The sequence below is a fragment of the Rhinolophus ferrumequinum genome, chromosome 25 (assembly GCF_004115265.2).
Source record: "Rhinolophus ferrumequinum isolate MPI-CBG mRhiFer1 chromosome 25, mRhiFer1_v1.p, whole genome shotgun sequence".
Taxonomy (NCBI): Eukaryota; Metazoa; Chordata; class Mammalia; order Chiroptera; family Rhinolophidae; genus Rhinolophus; species Rhinolophus ferrumequinum.
Window position 1 is genome coordinate 14,526,592 of NC_046308.1, and position 21,143 is coordinate 14,547,734.

The 21,143-nt window shown below is 49.3% G+C and overlaps 1 protein-coding gene across 5 annotated transcripts in view; it reads left to right on the forward strand.

Annotated features, from left to right (window-relative positions):
- Window positions 1-2,656: 2,656 nt before the first annotated feature.
- SSH1 (slingshot protein phosphatase 1) overlaps window positions 2,657-21,143 on the forward strand; it is a 62,185-nt gene continuing 43,698 nt past the window's right edge. For 2 of the 5 annotated variants that reach the window (XR_004422067.1, XM_033097422.1), the window contains exons 1-2: window positions 2,657-2,803; window positions 7,100-7,140. Coding sequence is in view for 1 of the 5 variants with exons in the window: in XM_033097422.1 (XP_032953313.1) it covers window positions 2,738-2,803; window positions 7,100-7,140 (107 nt within the window). In the remaining 4 variants the exon portion in view is untranslated. Of the gene's footprint in view, window positions 2,804-5,006; window positions 5,083-7,099; window positions 7,141-9,185; window positions 9,207-9,341; window positions 9,719-21,143 lie in introns of those variants that run through there. The other 3 variants (XM_033097423.1, XM_033097426.1, XM_033097424.1) reach the window with 3 other exon arrangements.

Here is a 21,143-nt window from a genome sequence, read left to right on the forward strand (position 1 = left end):
GGACCACTACATTTAGGGGTGGTTGTACAATGTCGACATGGAGACAGAGATAAGGGAAGGGATTTTGGATGAAAGAGAAGCTTTCTATTACTGAGTCAAGCCAGTACCACCTTCTTGGTATCTTATTCCATGTTCTTCTCTCCATCCCCACACTGGTCACCTCTCCCCAGCATGACGGCAGCAGCCCCCTTACTGGTCTTCCTCTACTCCTCTGCCCCACGGTCATTCTCCATGTGGCAGCCAGAGCTTTCCACAGCACCCCCTGACTCTTGCCATTCTTTCTCCGGAAATCCTTCCCTGATTCACCCCTCTCCCCAAAGAGTTGGCTGGTGAGAAATAGGGTGAAGAAATAAAATGGAGTCACTATAGTCAAGCTGCTAAATTACTAAAATCAAATAGGTAGAGGTTTGAGGAAATGATTCTTTTCTTGTTCTTACTAGCCTGGGAATTTAAACTTTTGAACTTTCCAGTCCTGTGTCAATGCCTGGATATACATCTGTACATATACGAGACATCCAGAAAACCGTCTGATTATCCCTGAAGGACTCCCGTATCCAGATCACCTGGCATCCACCATCCAGACTGCCTGTCATTTGACTGATAATGGTCCTGGACCACTCTGGGCTAAGAATGCAGGACTGAGTATTCTCAAGAATGCACTTTTTAGTATAAGAAGTCGTAACTTTCTTCTTCAGAATACTTCTGGGGTTTTGCCTAGCTGTGTTTCCAGTTTGCAATCTCTAAGACCCCTGAATAAATCTTTATCATTTATTTCTAGCCAAAGCCTCCTGATTCACCTATGTTCAGTCGACACTGGGTTTCTGGACACACAGAAGGAATTGCTATAAGAAGATTAGCGGGATGGCCGGTTGGCTCAGTGGTTGGAGCGCAGTGCTCATAACACCAAGATCACCGGTTCGATTCTCACATGGGCCTGTGACCTGTGACCTCCACAAATAGATCGAAAACAACGACTTGACTTGGAGCTGAGTTGTGCCCTCCACAGCTAGATTGAAAAAAAAAACACAAAAAAACAACAACGACTTACTTGGAGCTGAGCTGCACCCCCCAACTAAATTGAAAACAACGACTTGACACGGAGCTGATGGGTCCTGGAAAGACACACTGTTCCCCAACATTCCCCAATAACAAATTAAAAAATGATTAGCAAACTAGTTTTTAAAACATGTCTAGTACAGTAGTCCCTCCTTACATGTCGGGGACACGTTCCAAAACCCCCAGTGGATAGTACTGAACCCTATATACACTATATTTTTCCTATACATACATACCTATAATAAAGTTTAATTTATAAATTAGGCACAGTAAGAGATTAACAACAATACCTAATAAAACAGAACAATTAAAACAATATAGTGTAATAAAAGTTCTGTGAATGTGGTCACTCATTTCAGGGGTCCCTTCCTGAAGTCTCCCTATAGGCTTAAAGCTTACTGATGCAACACTATGCTGTCAATCAGAGTGTGTTTTCTGTTCTTGTCTTCCACTCACAACTGTAATGCCTTTTTCATCTTAGCTAAGCACTTATCATGCACTGTGGCTATAACTTTGGCTGTTTGAGGTATGATAGCAAAACCAGCATGAATTTCTTTTTCTTTCTTCATGATTTCACCAATAGAGTTGCTTTTACCATAGATTTTAGCAAGCTCAGCATATGACTTTTTTCTTTCCTAATGAAGTCCAGAACTTGCACCTTGTCACTTGAAGGAAGCACTTTACAGCCTCTCTTTGGCATGTCTGAATTGTGATCACCACTACTCTAGCACTTTGGGGCTATTAAGTAAAATAAGAGTTAAACACTAGCACTGTGATACTGAAACAGTTGATCTGATAACCAGCTACTAAGTGACCAACAGGCAGGGAGACACACTGGACAAAGGGATGATTCATGTCCCAGTGGAATGGAGCTGGATGACTTGAAATTTCATCACAAACCAATGCACAATTTAAAACTTACGAATTGTTCATTTTTGAAAATTTCCACTTAATATTTTCAGACTGTGGGTAACTGAACCCCGGGAAAGCGAAACTTCAGATAAAGGGGAACCACTGTCACGTGATTCACCTCTGTAAAATTTGAGGGCAAGCCTAATCTATTTTGCTCACTGTTCAATGCTCCAAGCCTGACAGTAGGTGCTCAACAAATATTTCATAAAAGAATGACTGAATGAACGAATGAATTTCTACAAAGATCTTCTGTCCGGGTTCACCGGCAGGGACCAGGAGGTTTTTATCTCCTGGTCCTTGAGCCTCTCCACCCTCCTCCCAGGCAGTCTTGGCTGCGCGGCCATCGGGCCTCAGTTTCCCCGCCAGCGCAGCGGGTAGGCCTCTGGGGGGCGGACGTGCCGGCAGTCGCGCGCAGCCGGGTCCCCGTGACGGAGGGCCGGGCACGCGGGCGGGGGGTGCATGTGTTGGGCGCGCGGGGGACGTGACTGGCCGGCCAGAGCCTCCCGCGCTGCTGGGGCTCCCGAGCCGCGCACGCGCGCCGCCCCGCGCTCCGCCCTGGCCCCCTCTCCTCCTCCGCGCTCCAGGCCGAGCGCGCGCCGGCGCGGGAGGCGGGGGCCGGGGGTGGCGGACGCCGAAGGGGAGGGGCGGGCCCGGCCCGGCTCCGCCAGGCCGCCCGCGCGCGGCTCCTGGAGCGCCCCGGGCCCGGCCCGGGCGGCGGCGGCGGCTCTAGCCCCAGGCTTCGGCGGTGCCGGGGCGCCGCGGCGCAGCCATGGCCCTGGTGACCTTGCAGCGCTCGCCCACGCCCAGTGCCGCCTCCTCGGCCAGCAACAGCGAGGTGAGCCCCGGGCCCGCGGCCCCGGCCGGGCGGAGCAACCGACGCGCCAGGCCTGGGCCGCGAGTGTAGGACTGAGGGCGCCGGGGATGGCGAGGGGCGACGGCGAGCGGTCCGGGGCCTATGGGGACGCCGCTGTACGACCCCACCTGGGCAGCCGGACTGCGGGAAACTGTGAGGATGCGACGCCCCCTCCCCCCACCGCCATCTAGGGGTGACCTCGTTTGGGGGTGACTGTGTGCGTGTGTACCCCGCGTCTGGGGGTGACGGTGCACTGAAACTGTTTGGCTGACCGCCGTCTGGGGGTGACTGTGCAGACACTGTGTGTGTGTGTGTGTGTGACAGTGACCTCCGTCGGAGGGTGCCTTTGCAGCAGATTGGATGTGCGACTGAAACTCCTAATTAGGTGACTGTATGAGATGCCGGTTCTGAGATTTGTGACCCTGTGGCTGCTCTGGGCCCTTTCCCTAAGCGCCTGGCAGTCTGTATGTAAGACTGTGTGACTGTGGCCTGTGTGACACTAGGAGAAGCCACCGGCATACTCCTGTGAATGTGAGATTGTTTCCCTGACCACCCCACCCCTGGAGTTCTGACTCTTGGTGTCACTGCGTGACAATGACCAAGGGAGCTCAGGGTGCTGTGTGTCTTCTGTCTTTGTGTGCCGCTGAGTCTGGGTTTTTCCGTTTTGTAGTATCATTTGGGGCTGCACGTTTGCGTGCATCTGGCCGTGTGGTGGAGGCTGGTGCTGGCGTTTCTGTGGTTGTATGGGTGCCTTCTGGGGCTGCATGGCTGCCCTGTGCCGGTTTCTGTGGGTCTATGCGTGGCTGGCTATTTCTTACCCTGGAGTCAGTTGGGGAATTGGTCCTCTGAGTCTACCGTTGGGCTGGACCACTTAGGCTGGGGCCTCAGGCCTGTGGTCAGGTCACTCCTGCGGCTTTGGGGCCCCGACCTTCTTGTCCCCACTCTTGCCCACCACCTCTTGGCGAAAGGGTTAAAGCCTCTGGTCTAAACTCATATTCAAGGCAAGGCAAGGCCTGAAGACAGAGCAACTAGAGGACGAGGCTGTGGAGTGTTTAGAGAACGCTGGAGGAGGAGCCCTGCAGGCCCAGGAAGTGGCCCTGCCAGCATCTGGGCCATTCAGGCCCCTTTGTGGGGGAAGTTGACTGCTAGTACTGACACGTTTGTGTGTGTGAGGGACAGAAAGGAAGACCTGTATTTGGTTTGACAGCCCTGTCTGTCCCACTGGCTCCGGGCAGGGTAGCTCTTGGGCCTATTTTGCAGAGACTGGTAGGAACATTTTCAGAGAGGCTGCCCCCTCCTCTTGAGGAGTGGCCACTGTTATCTTGTCTACAGACAGAAGATTCTAACGGCCCCTCCTCTGCATGCTGAGCAAGAACATTGGTGGTCAGTTGCCTGCAACTGAGAAGTCAGGCTGCAGTAGCTTCTGTCCTCCCCACAGTGACGTCTGTTCTCCTGCATCATTCCTGTTACTGCTGTCTTGCAGTTGACAAAGTACTTCCAGGCATTAATCTCGTGTTCCCAGCTCAAAAAACTTGTGAGATGAGGGAAGAGTTCAACTTCAGGATGGGGTTATACGGAGGGCTTCTCCCCCTGGGTCTCTGATTCTAAACCCCTGTATTAGCCATGGTCTCTTCCCGCCTGAGACACATGACCATTATTTGATTTGATTAGTTTTTAGCTGAGATATAATTCACATACCATCGATTCACCATTGTAAAGTGTACAATGAAGTGGTTTTTAGTATAGTCACACGGTTGTGCAACTATCACCACTGTCTAATTGCAGAACGTTTTCGTCACCCCAAAAAGAAACTCCGCCCTCTTTAGTAGCCGTCACCCACAGTCTCCCTCCCACCACCCCACGACCCCTGCCCTGCTCTCACCAACTCTAGGCGACCACGAGTGTACTTTCTGTCTCCGTGGATTTGCCTATTCTGCGCACTTCACGTAAGTGGAATGAAGTAACATGTAGTCTTTTGTGTCTGGCTTCTTTCGCTTAGCGTCATGTGTTCAAGGCTCCTGCATGTTGCAGCACGGGTCAGGACCTCATTCCTTTTTATTGCCAACTAATATTCCATTGTGTGGATAGACCCCATTTGCTGGGTGTGTAGATGGTTTTCATGACACACATTTTAAATGATAGTATCAAGTATTATTTTCACAAGGTGCCAATGAACTGAGACACAGCTTTTATTTGAGTTGAGTAAATCAGCAGCATGAGGCGCCCAGTGAGCAAGCAGCGCCTGGGACGGCCCCTGGAAGGTAAGGCTTTCTTCCAGATGGGATGAGGCATGCAGAAGCAAGGCAGGAGCAAGCGTGTGCGCACGGATGTTGGGCTGGGCGGCTCTGCCTGTGGCTTGGCTTGACCTTCCTCAGGTTACTTCCTTCTCTGGGCCTTGGCTTATCCGAAAGGGTTGGCTTCCTTCTTGTGTGTGTTCTTTGACATACGTAGCTTGCTTCTCCAAAATAAATGACCTTACATTGTCTTTCATCCTGAGAATCACAGAGAGTGACCGAGAATTAAATGGTCTTGAAGTCTGTATCCCCAGATCACATCCTCACTCATCACGATCCTTTGTCTAGTCAGAGACATTCAGGGCAGCGGTTTCCTGACCCAGCCTGTCCTGCTGCACAGCGTGGGAACTGAGGGAAATCACAGCCTGGCCAGCAACCCAACGCTCCTCTCTCTCTTAATTTTTTTCCCAATCTTTCATTCTCGTTTATGTCATTTTACTGTCAGCCTTACCTCATTCCTTTGTGAGAACAGGCAGAGAGCTCAAGAACAGATAAATCAATAACTTTCAGGAATGGACCGTCACATTGTTATTTTTGACAAACGTTCCTGGTGACTGATTTTCATGGGCAGATCTCCAGTCTCATTTTTGGGGTTGGATCAGGCTTTTTCAACCTCTGCACTCCTGACATTGGGGGGGCCTAAAAATCCTCAGTTGTAGGGGGCCGTCTTGTGTATTGTAGGATGTTTAGCCGCACTCCATCCTCTACCCACTAGATGCCAGTAGCACCCTCCAAGAAACTGGCTCCAGACATTGCCCAGTGTTCCCTGCTGAGAATAATTTCCCCCTGGGTGAGAACCATTGGGTTAGACCCAATATTCTCTTCTAAATTTGTGGTGGTTGTTTTGTGGTTGAATTTCAGGACTGAAGTTCGTGGCCCTCTGGTCAGCAAAGCCCTCCCCGATTTCCCACTTCTCTTTCAATGTGGGATAGGGCGTGTGAGAACAAACTGGCCGGCCACCGATGAATTCCTCTGCATAATACTATACATATGTTACCTTAATAAAATGTAGGGACTCCGGGACCTGCTGGTGTGTGTCCCTTGCTGCCCAGACCCCTCCCTGCATTAGCCCTGTCCCCTTTTTCCATTACTATTGGCTTCTGTCTGGTTTCTGTCCTCGATCAGCCTTGCATCTCTCCCAGCCATCACTGCTTTCCAGGTTTCTCTTTCCCATTCAATGGGCTCCTCTGTGTAACATACAAAACATGCCAAGTCCCAGTGGTACAGTTGTTTGGGGGGGGGTGTTTTATTCCCATTTCAGTTTTTCCTTTGAAAGAGGAAAAGAAAAAGAAAAATTGCAATTGGGGCTTGAGTCATGGTGACTTTTGGAGCCTCCCCTCTTGGCCTTAACTTTTAGAAATTATTAAGTGTCCCTTTCTTTCATTTATGTAAATAAACCAATCACCTAGAAAGTTTTATATTCAACACTTAAGCCATTTTTGAGAACCACCGAGAGGTTTTGAGACCCATAGACAGACAGCCTGAAGTTGGCCACCTTCCATTGTAAAAGATTTGCCTGGAATGGTGTTTTTCTTTTTTTTTAACCCGTCTGTTGAGGCTTAAAATGGTGTTAATCACTTAGCTATGGCCTCAGCTTGAAGGAGGAAATGGATTCTCTTAAAACACAGCCCCCTCCCCTTAAAAAAGAAAAGCAGGATAAGGTCCAAAACAACCCTGGAAAGTGGAGAACGGAGGTCCTAACGAGTGTGTTAAGCAACAATGCGAGATAGTAATGTTACGAGATCCCGATCCTCGATACTGTGGGAGGAATGTGGGTAAACACTGGGAAACAAATTCCTCCATGGAAGTGACCCCAAGGAACAGCGAAGCAGGCTTGGTAAGGAAAGGGTGTGGTTGTTTAGAAATAGCCAGGTTTCCTGGACATCTGTATCTTTTTCAGACACCAGAACAGAAAATGTGAGAGGTTTCTGAGGCTTGTTGCTCGTGTTGTCTGTGGGGTGACATTCTCTTTCTTTCTCTGCAGTTGGAGGCTGGCAGCGATGAAGACAGAAAGTTAAACCTCAGGTAAGCAGACTTTTAATTTTTCATTCCTAAGTCTTCCAAGCAGGTAAGAAATACGCTTGTTTCTTTTTTTCTTTTTTAAGGAGGGCGCAGCTCACAGTGGCCCATGTGGGGATCGAACTGGCAACCTTGGTGCTACCAGTACCACGCTCTAACCAACTGAGCTAACTGAGCACCCCAGAAATACTCTGTGTTTCTTACCAAAAGGAGAACCCTCAAAAAAAGAATACACCAGTTTTTTTTTTTAGTAGTGCTTTAAAAATTATACAAATGTATAATTACAAACGCTTTACTAACATTATATAATGTTTAGAAAAGAAGGAAAATAATTGTCATTATTCTGCCACCCTTGCTTTATCATCATGGGCATCTTTATGTAGTTTCTTCCAGATGTTACCCTTTGCTTTAAAAAAAAAAAATCATGTAATATGCTCTCGCATTTCTATCCTGCTTTTGGTAAGGTCTTCCTTTTGAGGTAAGCACATTGCTGATTTGAAACAGACATCCAAGCCCCTAAGTTTATTAATTCAAGGTGGTTTGTTTTTGTGTGTGCTTGTGAGAAATCTTTAGCTATGCTCATTTAAAAAATTCCCGAAGCTGTAATCCTCAGTTGCTATGTTCACTAGTAGATGCCAAAAACATTTTTGTTTTTCTTTGCCAAAAATTAAGGCTTTTTCCCTATGGGTGTTTTGTTGGTTTACAGAAGATTTAGCACTTCATTATATAATGTATTCCTCTGCACCAAGGAGCCATTCTTAAACTCTGACTCGTAGAGTTTAAAAAAGTAAACAGAGTTTTAGGGATATGGCTCTTTTAAAAAATGTTTCATCTTGTGAGGAGGAGACAAATTAATTGGAAAAGGAAATACATGATTAGGAACTGGGGTCAACCGTTTGTTACTGAGAGCAGGATGCTTTCTCTTGGTTAAACTCAGATGCAGAATGCAGAAGAGGTAGAAGTATGTTTCGCCTGTTTTTGAAGTGTCTGTGTGTTTGAGTGAAGGGAGGGAAAATACTCACTTTTATTGTGGCACAGATTATTTCTAAAGATCACATAGGTAAGGAAATAATAGCCTGCAAAAATCAGAGATCTCTTATTTCAATTGCTAGGTCCTTATTTTAATATTACACTTGAGGAAGGACCAGTAACGATGACACATTTACTTTTTCACCTGGGGTTTATTGGTTGCTAAGGGTCTCCGTCAGGGCTGGAAGACTCGATTTAGCCAGATTCCCAAATGGGGGCAGTAACGGGCTGTGTTGCAGATGACACTGGCATTTGGCGCTCTGCTTGGCGGCAGGGAAAGGGAGTAGTGAAAATAGGCTCCTTGGAGTCTATTTGGGGGCAGAAGAACTCTGTGCTGTGAGAAGGGTTCGCTCACCTCTATGTAGGGCGCCAACCTCCCTCTCGCCCTTACCTGCCCCATTCTCTCTAGCCCTTACCTGGAGTTGGAATCTCTTCCACCCTTTGATCTCCATCCCTTTCCTTCAGGGCGGTTGCCCAGGAGGCAGATTTCTCACTTAGATTGTCTTTGGGGCTGACAGTGTTTTTTTGAATTGTTTACAATTAAGAAGAATTTAAAAATAGTAGCCATCTGAAAATGTGTATGCGCCCTTCTGGCCAATTAAAGGCCCACTTCTCTGCACAGTTTGGAGCAAGGAAGTAACGCCTCAGCGGCTCTGTGTATTTGCATATTTAATCCCACAACAACCCTATGGGGGTATTTTCCCAGTTCAGAGGTGAGTAACCTGAGGCCAGTTTGCACATGGAATGTATGGGCAGAGTGATAAAAAAAATATGGTGAATGTTTAAATTAAAAAAAAAAATATTATAGTAAAAGACACATTGCCATTAATTCCCCTCAAAATACTCCCCCTCGCTACAAACACACTTACCCCATCATTCTTGCCACTTTCTGAAGCAGTTCTGGAAGTCCTCTTTTGTGAGTGTCTTTATTTGCGCTATCGTGGCTGCCTCGATGTCCTGAATCGATGTAAAACGTCTACCTTTCATAGTCTACCTTTCATGGAAGAGCCAGAAGTCACATGGTCCCAGATCTGGTGAATAAGGTGGGTGAGGACACACCGTAATGTTTTTATTTGACAGAAATTGCCATAGACCAGAAGGGATGTGTGACACGGAACGTTGCTGTGATGGAGGATGACTTAGGGCACATTTTAAAACACATCTTCTCTCCACCATAGCTCACACTGACTGACTGCACCAAACAAGTTGAAACTCGTCAACCACTGTTACTAAGGTTTGATGTGCCGCTTCCCGTATTGAAGATCCCTGCCTTTCCATTGGATGGCACTCGGCAGCAGCACTCTCCGTGTCTTTTGATCACAGCTCGTACTATATTCTGGTGCCTCTAACACCTGAGGCGTGTTTATCATACTGCTCGGCCTTTCGCGACCCGTTCAGTTGTTCATTGTTCAGCTGAATCAACTGTGTTGGACGTACAGGTGACGGAACTTGTCTAACGTCACCCAGGTGGTCAGAGGCAGTGCCGCGCCAGAACCTAGGACCACCACTAACGCACGGCAGTGCTTCCCAGGAGGTCAGATCACCGATGACGACTGTGAGTCCCTGTTCACTGCTTTCAGCCTGTCCCCAGGGCCAGTGTGAACGCTGGGAGACCCTGGACTCGAGTCAGGGACCTGGTCCTGAGCTTGTCCCCTCAGTTTCCCTTTTTACTCCCTCTTCACTCACCTTGGCATTTCACTCCCCTCTTCTAGACAGAGGACACCATCCTGCTTTCTAACCCTCCCAGCCAAACAAGACAAGTTCTGTTGTCCTGGGTTAAGCTTTGACTGAAACTCGTTCACCTCTGTGTGTTAATTTGCATTTTCAGGCCTTTTTCTCTCTCAGTCTTTCCTAGAGTAAAAAAAAAAAATGTATGGAATGGTCAGTTGTTTTTGCTTGTCTGGTGGGAGGAGAGTTAGGGAGAGCAGATTTTCCTTTGCTTCAAATGGATCCTGAAGGTAAACTGACATGATTTCGTTTCTAAGGAATGCGGGTAAGGGAGAAAAACTGGGGACAACAGAATCCTCTCTCCTCTTCTCTCCCCTCTGTCTAACCCCAGTTGATAGTTTTGTCTTTGGGGTCATCCAAGAAGTTATCTTTGACTTGGCCGTAGCCAGTAAATTGCCGAATCACAGGGCTTGGATCTGGTGTCTCACCGGCCCTCTTGTTCCCCAGCCTCGCTGGTGGCACCTCAGTTCGGCCCCCTATCCTCCCATCCTTTCAGCTCGGTTATCATCGTCACTCTCAGATGGGCAGTGATCTCGAGATGGACACCCCTCTGCTCCTTGCAGTCCCCAGAATCTTGTCTTCATTCCGCCTTCACCCTCGGTTGCTGGCCTTTCCTCCCACCCATCTCACACGGGCTGTTTTTCAGTTCCAACAGGACGTGTCCTGCTCCCTGATCATGCTGTCTCTGTAAGCCAGTTCCTTCTTCAGTTGGCCACAGTCCTCACAACCAGGTCAGAGGGCTCCCACCCCAAATGTTTGCGACCCCCTTCTCTGCAGAGGAAGCAGGTAGCTCTTAGCTTCTCTCGGTTGCAGGTCCCACACCTGCCCGAGGTGGCAGGTACATGTGCTTTGGTTTCATCTCTAACTTGGTGCTTCCTTTGGTGATAGCTCCTTAGTTCCCTGCCTGCACACAGCACATTAACAGTGTAAATATATTACCTTAGTTCCAAGTCTGCAGTCAATTGCGTACATGTATGAGAAAGCACGTGCTGTGGAAGACGTGGGGTTCCGGACCTGGCTCCTGCACTAGTGGCCGAGTTCCTTTACCTCTGCGTTATTGCGACTCTGTGAGTCTCAACTGGTCATGTGTCCGACAGAACTGTGACCTTGCAGGGTTACTGAGTAGTTTGTGTGGGGGCTCCTCACACAGAGTCAGCTCCGGGACGGACTTGGACAGCGGTTGCTGTGTTTGGTCTTCATAGGATGTTGTTCATTTCCGTGTTAGTTCACAGCACAGAATTCGAGAGGCCGACTCCCTGCAGGTGTTGCGTCCACCGTGTCACCCTGGGCTGGTCACCACGGATGCTGCGTGACTTGGAACAGCCCACGTCCTTTACCTTGAGATATCCCTGTAAGTTGCAAATAGGAACGCATGCTTTGCAGAATCAGTGTGGTAATTCAGACAGTTTCCCTGACGGCCTTCTGGAAAATGTCTCAGGAGCTGATCACCTCCTGCCCGGAAGGAAGCTGACTGACGCGGACCATATAGGTCGCTTCTCTCTCTCCTCTCCCCTGCTCTCTGCGTGTGCAGACTGCTGCCGGCCTCCAGCAATACCCTTTTGGAAGCTGTGCCGTTCAGACTGTGGGAATCGGTGAGCAGATGGCCCTGCTGGCAGCTGCTCCTGGCTCCCTTGCTATCCTGGGAGCTGCCTCAGCCTGGCATGAGATGTAAGTGGTTGTGTGCCAGACAGGGCCCCAGGAGGGAATATGGTTGTGTCGTCTCCGGAGTGTGGATCAGGAGTGGATTTTTTTTTGTTTTTTCCATCCAGTGTCTCTAAGTCAAGCACATGAAAATTCATTAGAGTTTAAAAATTTTTTTTCTTGCCTGCCCAAGCAAATATTTGGGTCAGAGCGGCAGGATTTTGTCTTCTCTGCTTTTAGTGGTAAACTGTAAAGTCCCTTATATCCTCCGCCTTTCCCTCCACGCTCCCTTCCCCTTTTGGTCTTGACCTGGAATTCCCCGAGGACTCCATTCTCTTTATAACCTGAAGTGTGTGGCTGTGCCTTCTCTCTCTTTCCCTTAGCGTCAGGGTGGGGTGGCAGCTGGTATGTCCTTGGTCTGCAGACCACGCTTCCTCTTCTCCATTTGGCATCTCTTCTCTTAGCCTGTCTACCCTTTACGGTTCCTCCCTGCCTTTCTTGGCAATTTCTTAGCCTGGACTTTATTGTCCCGGTTGACAGTCTGTCCAGGTAAGGCCTCCCAAGAGGCATTAGGCGTCTGCTGCATCCAGGCTCTGTGCAGCAGGCTGCTGTATCAGTTAGCTATTGTTGTGTAACAAGTTACCACAAACTCGGGGGTCCAAAACAGTATCTGGTTATTACTGCAGTTTCCATGAGTCAGGAATCTGGACAGGGTTTAGCTGGGTCCTCTGCTTGGGGTCTCACGTGGCTGCAGTCAGGGTGTTGGCCAGGCCTGGAGTCTCATCTGAGGCCTCTTCCAAGCTCACACTGGTTCTTGGCAGAATTCATTTTCTGGCAGCTATGGAAGCCGTGGCAGCGTGCATCTTCAAGACCAACAGGAGAAACAGCTACTCCGGGGTCCTATAATGGAATGCCATCAGAGGAGTGACCATCTCCTTTCTCATCCAGTGTAACCTAATTGAGGGAGCGACTGTCCCATCTGGTCCCCTGGTCCCACCACACTCAGGATAGGGGCTCACCTGGGGCGCCTGCACCAGGGGTCAGGATCTTGGACCATCTCAAGAATCTGCCCACCAGTCTCAGTCTGTAGGAGTTCTTGAGATGCCCCCATCTAATGTGGAGAAAACATTCGTGTAAATGAGTAGGTTTCCATTCAGTGTTACAGAAGTAGCAGCTGTGTATCGGGTCCGTCCTTGTGGAAAGAGTCCAGGAGCACCGGGGGCCCACAGGAATGAGCACCATTCCAGTGACCACTGTGTTCTCTCCACTCAGCGCCCACATACTCTCCACTCAGCGCTTGTCCATACTCGGAGCCCTGGCATCTCTTGGATTCGTGCCCACGTTGAATATTTTGGCCTCTGAAATACTGTCTCTGTTGACCCTTAACCATTTTTTTCCATGCGCTTTGGCCGTAGGGAGCAATAAGACTAGGTTTGGCTCCAACCTCTAGCATCTGTCACCTTACGTGGCTGTTATATGACCTTGAGCAGGCCTCAGTTTCCAGTGGGCAAAATCATATGCAGCTTGTAGGGTTGTTGTCAGAATTAAATGTGACGATTGAATTGCATGAATCTCTTCTCCCGCAGCAGACATTCAACAAACGCCCCCTGTCTGTACCTCCTTCAGGGCCCCGCGTCTGTAGGAGGTGATTCATGACTCTTCCAGTTTCTTCCCACAGGCATATTTTTGCTCTCCTTAGTATTTCTTTGGGACTTAGTCCTTGCTGTGCAGTGTTAAGTACATAAGTGTTCCCCACGAGCAGGACTGGCTATGTAATTTGTGGAGCCCAGTGCAACATGAAAATTGTGGAGCCCCTTGTTAAAAATGAAGAATTTCAAGATGGTGACAGCAGGGTGTTAACCAGGCTCGGAGCCCCTCTGAGCCTGGGGCTGTGAGCAGCTGCACAGGGCGCCTGTCCATCTAGGCCCCGTGATCCCCCGCCACAACGGCCTTCCTGGCCTCTGCCCTCATGGTGCCTGGTGTGCACTGGATGGGCCATCGAGGAGTCATAAACTGAGTCTTCTGCGTTCGGTTTCACGCCGAGGAACTCACAGTGATCTTGGACGACATACAGGAAACACAGGACAGAGAGATTTTTTTTTCCCCCTGCCATTTCCCCCTGCCGTTTGGCACTATTAGATTAGTCTCAGTACCCCTCTGTCCTAATTTGTCTGCTTATGAGCCATTCATTCAACAAATATTCATTGAGCACCTACTACGTGCCAAGTGCTGTTCTAGGAGCTGGGAATATAGCAGTGAACAAAACAAAACAAAACAAAAACTCCCTCTCCTTGTGGCTGACATTCTGTTGGGGCAGACAAGACAGTAAGTATAAGCAAGTACATTCGTAGTGTGTTAGTAGATGCTGAGGAGAAAAGGAAAGCAGGGACGGAGGACTCGGACGTGAATACTTCACACATGCCCTAGTCTGTGAATCACCTTATGTGCATTATTTTATTTAGTCTATGCAAAAATCCTGTAAGGGAGGTGCCGTTTTCATTCCTGTTCTCTGGCTGAGGAGACAAAGCCTCAGAGAGAGAACTGGCCTAATTTCATTTCGTAGGAAGTGGTAGAGCCAAGACGTTCATGCTCCACTTCTCTTTGACTCCAAAACCTGTGCTCTTCACCCCATAATTCAAGAGCCAGCTATACCAGCCCTCCTCCCAATTTCATATCTGTCACCTGGGGGTAGATGGAGTTCATCTGGAAGAACTGTGGCTTTGCAGTCCATTCTTCCTGCTCAAGCCCTAGAGGTCCCACTATGCGCTGAACTCTACTGAGAGCAAGAATTGTAATATGTCCCCCTTCCTGGATGGTCACCTGGGCAGAGCATCCAGGGAATAATAGTACTAGCGAGGTTTATGGGGTGCTTGGAGGTGCACACACTGGGTTTGGAACTTTGTGGTGCATTGATCTTAGATTTTTGTCATCACAGGCCTGCAAAGTGGGTGCCTGCCTCCTTTGAGGAAACTACAGCTGAGGGAAGCTGGTGAGAGGCCAGAGCCAGGGTTTGAACACAGATTGCTGTGAATCAAAAACCCACCTGCTTTCCTTTCTGCTCCTGTCCCTCACTGGAGAAGGGCACATTTGTGTTCAGCTCATCCTTTCCTGTCCCCAGCTTCATGGTTTCATAGGCAGCAGCCTCCCGTGGACTCTCAATTTTAAATACTGGGCTATACAAACTTTTAAAAATTCTGGGGCCATTCTACTGTTTTGCTGTTCCTTTCGGTTTAACTCAGGTATAATTCCTGGCAGTTTGTTGGAACATTTGATTGTAATATCAGAATTTGCCTTTAGTATGTGTTAAATACTTTTTGTTATTAGAAGACATCCTAGAGTGGGGACAAATGAGGACAGAGGCAAGGAGTTAATTTGATTCTGTTGGAACTTAATTAAACTTATTATTAAGGTTAATCATTAAAATGAATTTTGCTCCGCGTCTAGTAGGTTTCATTAAGCTTTCCAAATACCAGTACTTAGACTTGAAAAGAATGCCAGGGAGCCCGTCGCGTTCTTCCCCAGCACTTAGCCCTCCAGAGAAGCGTGTGCACGGCAGAGGAGTGTGTGCACCCACTCCGAGAGCTTGTAGGTGACAGTGGTACCAGTGATCCCCTTCCTGACAAATGGAACGAAGCTGTGGGAGGGAGTCAGAGAGCCGAGGTTATGTCCCGAGATGTGTCATCTGCACACGCGTAGGCAAGTCACAGCATCTCAGGGCCCCCATTTCCTCCTTTGGAAAGTGAAGAGCGAGATGAGATGATCTCTTCCAGATCCAAGAATCAGAGTCCTTCGGGTCCAGCGTCTCCTTCTGAGTTACATTGTGCTTCTCACGATTCCTGGGAGATTTGTAACAGACTCTCAAGACTTTCTCCTTGATTCCCACACTGAGAGCAAGGTCAGCCATTTGTGAGGCGTCTGGCCGGGTCAGGGTCATCGTCTCACCCTGAGACAGAGAAAATGAATGTGACCCCTGAATTGAAGTGGACCCTTTGCTTGGAGCCACCTCCTCCTCAGGCAGGTCTCACCCGCAGGAGCGGGGCCACAGGCACAGCAGCGACTATTTAGAAAGAGGGGCCTCCCTCCCACCTGTAGAGCTGGTCTTTGGCGTCAGTTGAGCTGGGGTCAGATACCTGGATTTGAACGGCTTTATAGAAAATTCCTAAGGCTAGGAGAACATCCAAATGCATCGTTCTGCTTCAAGGAAGGCTGCAGTGAGAAAACAGGATTAATCAAAGTAGGATTAATCAGAGTAAGGAGGAGTCATCTTGGAGGCGCGCTGAGTGATTGGGCAGGGGTGGGGGCGAGACGCTGGCGGGGCGGGAAGTGTTTGCAGTGGTTCCCATGGCGGAGGTGACGTGCTGATGAGAAAACCAAGCTGGCTGGCCTTGCAGTGTGGCGGCAAGCATCCAGGGGGCGAGACTGCCGTGTGAACTACAGAGGTCACACAAGTGGGCCTGGGCCCGGGCAGAGCAGGGCCTCTGGGTGGGTGCAGGCCCCATCACCTCACCACCAGGCGTGACCGTGACTGTGGGCCAGCCACCTGCCCTTCCCGAAACCGAGGGCACTTGGGGAGCTCAGAGAGTCTTGTACAATGTGGAGTGCCTCGTTCTTGCCTGATATCTGCTGGCACACAGTACCATGAGTTCCTTTCATGGAGGATAATAAGAGAGGACCTGCCGCCCTTCCTGACCGTCTTCCCCTCCATGGATGGGGGCAGGGCTAGTTTCACCCCAGAGACCACAAGGTCAACCAAGTGGAAGCTAAGAGGAAAAACAACCCATGCCTGACCTATTTTCCTCCAAGTTCTACTGAACTGTGTACCAGGCTTTCCTCTGCAAAGCATGGTGTCTTGGGTGCCTTTATTTTTACAGACGGTTTTTCTTCCTTTCTTTTTTCTTGAATGGCTACTTTTGAAGCTATTTTTAAAAAGACTTTATTTCAAAGAAGGCCATCAGAGGTTAGGAAATGTCTGGTGCTCCCTGCTGGGGGCCACCCTGTGCTGGCAGAAGGAATTCCTAGTCAGGGCTTGGCCCACGCTTGCCAAGAGTTCTCAAGGCGTTTCCCCAAATCTGAGCCCAGTCAGAATTCCCACAAGGGAGGGGATCGTCAGTGTGGTTTGAAGAGAGCCAGGCCAGCTGCCATCTCTGGAAATCACTTGTCACTTCTCAGAGGTCCAGCCCCACCTGTCCTGTGCTGGGTCCGTTGCAGGTGAAGTTTGGGAGTGGTTCTTTAGGGCTGGCGTTGAGGCCACTGAACCGAACGGCAAGAGGGCTCCCTAAGAAGCCTGCTCCCCAAGCCCTGGGCACTCTGTGCAGGCTCCACCATGTGGATGGAATAGGAGGGAGAGGGGTCTCTTGTGCAGCAACCTGGTAACAGAGGCAGTTTTTATTTAGTTATCTGCTTCATTTATCAGTTCAGCCAATGTATACTTTTGGTGCCTAAATATGTAACGGGTTCTGTGCTGAATGCTGAGGATTCCATGTTAAGTTAAACAAAGAGTCCTTACCCTGTGGAGGTAACGTGTGTTCTAGCTACCATAGTTCTGTCCAAAAGGGATTTGAAAGAGCTTATACAGTTCATAGAAAACAATCTGATTTAAAATGAGAAAAGTGGGACATGGAGAGAATAGGGGCAAATAAGATGAAGTCATGGGAAGGTTTGTAGGTAGCACGCACGGCGCAGTATTGGTCTAGTTAACAGAGTCTGGCTACACATCTGACTTGGAGCTTCCTAGGAGTCAAAGCAAAGCGAGAAACAAGATCAGTTGCTTGATTCACGGTGTCCTTAAAATACGGCCAGGTCCATGCTTCTGAAGAGCTCTTCGGGATAGATGATTCCGGTAACTAGTGGGTGTTTAGAAGGAAACCCAGGGTGACAGGCAGACAAGCAGGTTGGGGACCCTGAGGCCCACAGAGAGAGCTGATGCCGTGTGCCCATCCCACCCATTAACCTGGGTACTTGTGGTTTTGCGAGGTGAGGTCAGCGGCAGTGATTGGTGCCAAAGCTGCTGGCCGCCCCAGACGTTGAAAACAGGATGCTGAGTCACATCCGAAGGCCTACAGCATCCTGACTTTGCGTGCTCTTCACAATGGGAGCCTTGCACAGGCCGGTTGGCCCCCCGCTGTTCCAAAGGGTGGTCTCAGAGCAGGAAAATGTTAAAATTAGGTCTTACATGGGCCAGGGCTATGTGTGTATGAGGCCCTCACAATCTGGACACAGATAGGCCAAGAGGAACTCGGGGCGAGCACAGCTTCCCATCATTTCCCACCGCCTTTCCATGAAGCCAGGCGGCTTCCATTCGGGAAAACACAGAGGGAAAACAGTCTCAAGGCAGGAGAGATCTGGGCTGGTGAGGGTGAAAGTATCCAAGAGATGGGAGGGGAAAGCCAGGAAGTCTGCCAGGGACGATGGCCGGTAAAATGGTCTTAAACGCTTGTCACCTGCCAATAAAGAATAAATAGTGTTTTACCAAAACCCAGTTAAGTGGAATTTTAATAAACAATTTAAAAAAATTTTTGAAAACAAATGAAAAACTTACAGAGAAGTTGCAAATACAGTACAAAGAACTTTTTTCTGAGCTGTTTTGTAAGTTGCCAGCCTGATGCCCCTTGAGTACAGGTAAGGACATTCTCCAGAGCAGACCCTCGACCAATAACCAGTGACCACTAACCCTGATCTATTGCTGCCGTATACACCTCAGACCTCACTTGTGATCTGCCATTTGACTCAGTGATGTCCTTTGTAGTAGAAAGATCCAGTTCAGCATCGCCCCTGGTGTGTAGTTGTCCTGTCTCTTGAGTCTTCAGTCTGGGACATGCCTTAGTCTTTCTTTGACTCTCATTACTTTGCAGGGGACAGGCCCATTATTTTGTAGAATGTCCCTTAGTTTAGGTTTGTCTGACATTCCCTTCTAGTTGGATTCGGGTCGTGTGTCTTTGGCAGGACGAGCACAGAAGTGATACCGCGTCCTTGCTTTCTGACACCAGATGCTCCAGCCTTCATCTTGTGCTTCCTGTACCCCATGTCGGGAATCAGTCATTTCTCCAAGGAGCCCTGATTCCTTTTAGTGGAAATGGAATTTAGAAGGCCAGGGAGGTGCACTTGTTACTATTGAGGTGATGCCAGCCTCAGGCCCTCCGTGGGCAGAATGAAGGGATGTGTGTATGTGCACACGAATCTATGTGTATTTCTGTATCTATTTAAATATGTTGAAAACCACGCTTTCAATTCTGATCCAACACCTTTAGGTTCACTCTAATTTTCTCTCCATGTTTGTGATTCCCTTCTCTAAGGGACACATAGCTCCCAATTGTCCCTAAAATACTTACCTGTTTGATCAACCCCCCCGTCTGCAGCCAGCCCCCCATCTCTGCAGCCGCCTCTCCCCTGCGTGGGTGCCTTCCTCGCCCTGCTCACCATCAAACACCCTGATTTGGAGTACCGCACCCCCTCCCCAACTCAGATGCCCGGCCTTGCTCTGCCCACCACAGGGGTTTAGGTCTGAATTGTTGGGGAAGAGAAATGGGCTGTTTTGATGCTGTGTTTTCCTGAGCTGTCGATTCAGCAGAGGTCCAGTGCTTCAGAGTCAGACTCCTGGTTCCTCTCTGGTTTCTCCACTGCTTGACTGTGTGAACTTGGCAAGCGGCATAACCTCTCTGAGCCTCAGTTTCCCTATGTATAAAATACGGGTGGGTGCTGAGATTAGGTTCGGTGACAAGTGTAACGTGCTTAGCATGGCGCTTTCCCAAGGTGTTCATTCGTGTCACGTTCTCTGCGTGCACACTAACGGGGGTCGGGAAATGGAGAGGTCACAGCCCCAGCTCCCAGGACACTCAGGGTGATGTGGAGAAGTTAGTGGTTGTGTGGTTTGCAGCACCTGGTTGCCAAGAGGACCCGACCACCAGGTGACTGTAATTCTACTCACGGCATTTACGGGGTGAGTCTTATTTGCCCAGTTCCCCCGTGTGCAGTGACGCCCAGTGCGTTCCAGCAGCTCAGAGATGACCAAGGTGCATTCGTCACGAAATGCTCTTAAGGCTGGAGAGGAGGACAGCTCGGTCAGGTCTTTTATGAGTGTTGACTTAGAATCTACTACATGTCAGACAGGGAAGAGAATTTTGAGAATTCTGTGTGTCCTGGCCATCGAGTCCCACTGTGAAGTTAAAATAGAGCGACGTGAAGATAACAGTCTGGTCATCGGGCTTGGGCTCCTCTAACTTCACCTCTTAGCCTCAGTTTCCTTACCTGCAAAATGAGAGAAGGTGCTATAAAGTGCTGGAAGGGAAGAGCCGATGGCTGGTAGCTAGGATAAGGAGGGAGAAAACATGAAGTTGGAGGATTGGCGTGACGGGGGGGGGGGGCAGACACGAGAGGGAGAGGCTGTGAACAGAGACCCAGATAGAAGAGTTTCTAAGGACAATGACGTAGGTAGGGGTAGAGCGGAGAGTACGTAGAGTATGGGAGAAATAGTGTGAGAGGTAATACAAGGGAGGTTTTTATTAGAAAGCACGTTTTGTAATTGTGTTATAAGCTCCTTGAGGTCAGAGGGTGTCCGGTGAATGACATTCAGGTTAGCAACCCATAAGGACTAATTGTGGCTACCACAGGAAGCTAGCACCAGAAGTTTGGGCTCTAATCTGTCGAGAAGATCTCCTCCTGCAAGTCCTGGAGCTGGGCAACCATGTAACGAGAGCTGTGGTTAGGGACGGTGCAGGTGGGGTACAGGCCAGAGGTCCGTGCCCCAATTGTCATTAGGCTGAAAGCTCCCAGAACTGTGCTGTCTCACACCGGAGCCGCCAGCCACATGGGGCTAATCAAAATTTAGTTAAAATTAAATCAAGTGACAAATTGGTCACACCACATTTTAAGTGTTCAAAGGCCACATAGGGCTAGTGGCTCCCTATGGGTCAGCACAGGTGGAGAACAAGTCCGTTTTCTGGGACCGCACTGCCCTGCAGGCTCATGGAGTCCCGAGCGGAGAGCCAGGCACACCGTGGGGCCTGGGGGTGCGCGGCTCTCAGGGGTGAGCAGGGCCAGAAAGGAGTGGGGACTGAGGGGCTGGGAAGGAAGGGGCCCCTGGAAGTGTTAGGACTTGGCCACCAGTGAATGGGGGATGGAGCTGCATACCAAAGAAAGGGCTAAGAACCTGGGACAGTTGGCACAATGCGTTTTTGGAATTTTCGAGTTGTTTCGAAAACATTTCCTTCATGTGCGTGTTTTTTCTGGCCGGCTAGGTTGTCTTTGCTGCCATCGCATTTCCTGCACAGTGCAGCCTTTCTGCCTTCTGCCTTCAAGAAGGGGGCGCAGAACCTGGTATACCAGATGTAAAAAGGAAGGTGGAACTAGCTCTAGCTTCCACAGACAGGACCTGAGGGCTCTTGGGGGGCCATCAGGGACCTATCCTAAGGTTTGTCAGCCAACTCAGGGCACATCATTTGCTGTCCTATGTGTGCAGGAGAAAAAATCCCTGCTTTTGCGAGCTTGCCTAGAATATTCAGCTGCTTGCTCCTACCCATTGGAGGAGAGCTGTATAGCTGGCTTCAGAGAATGTCTCTTAGTGTCTGACATACTTCTGGACATTCCTTCTCTCTGAGAGAAGCCTACGCCTTCTA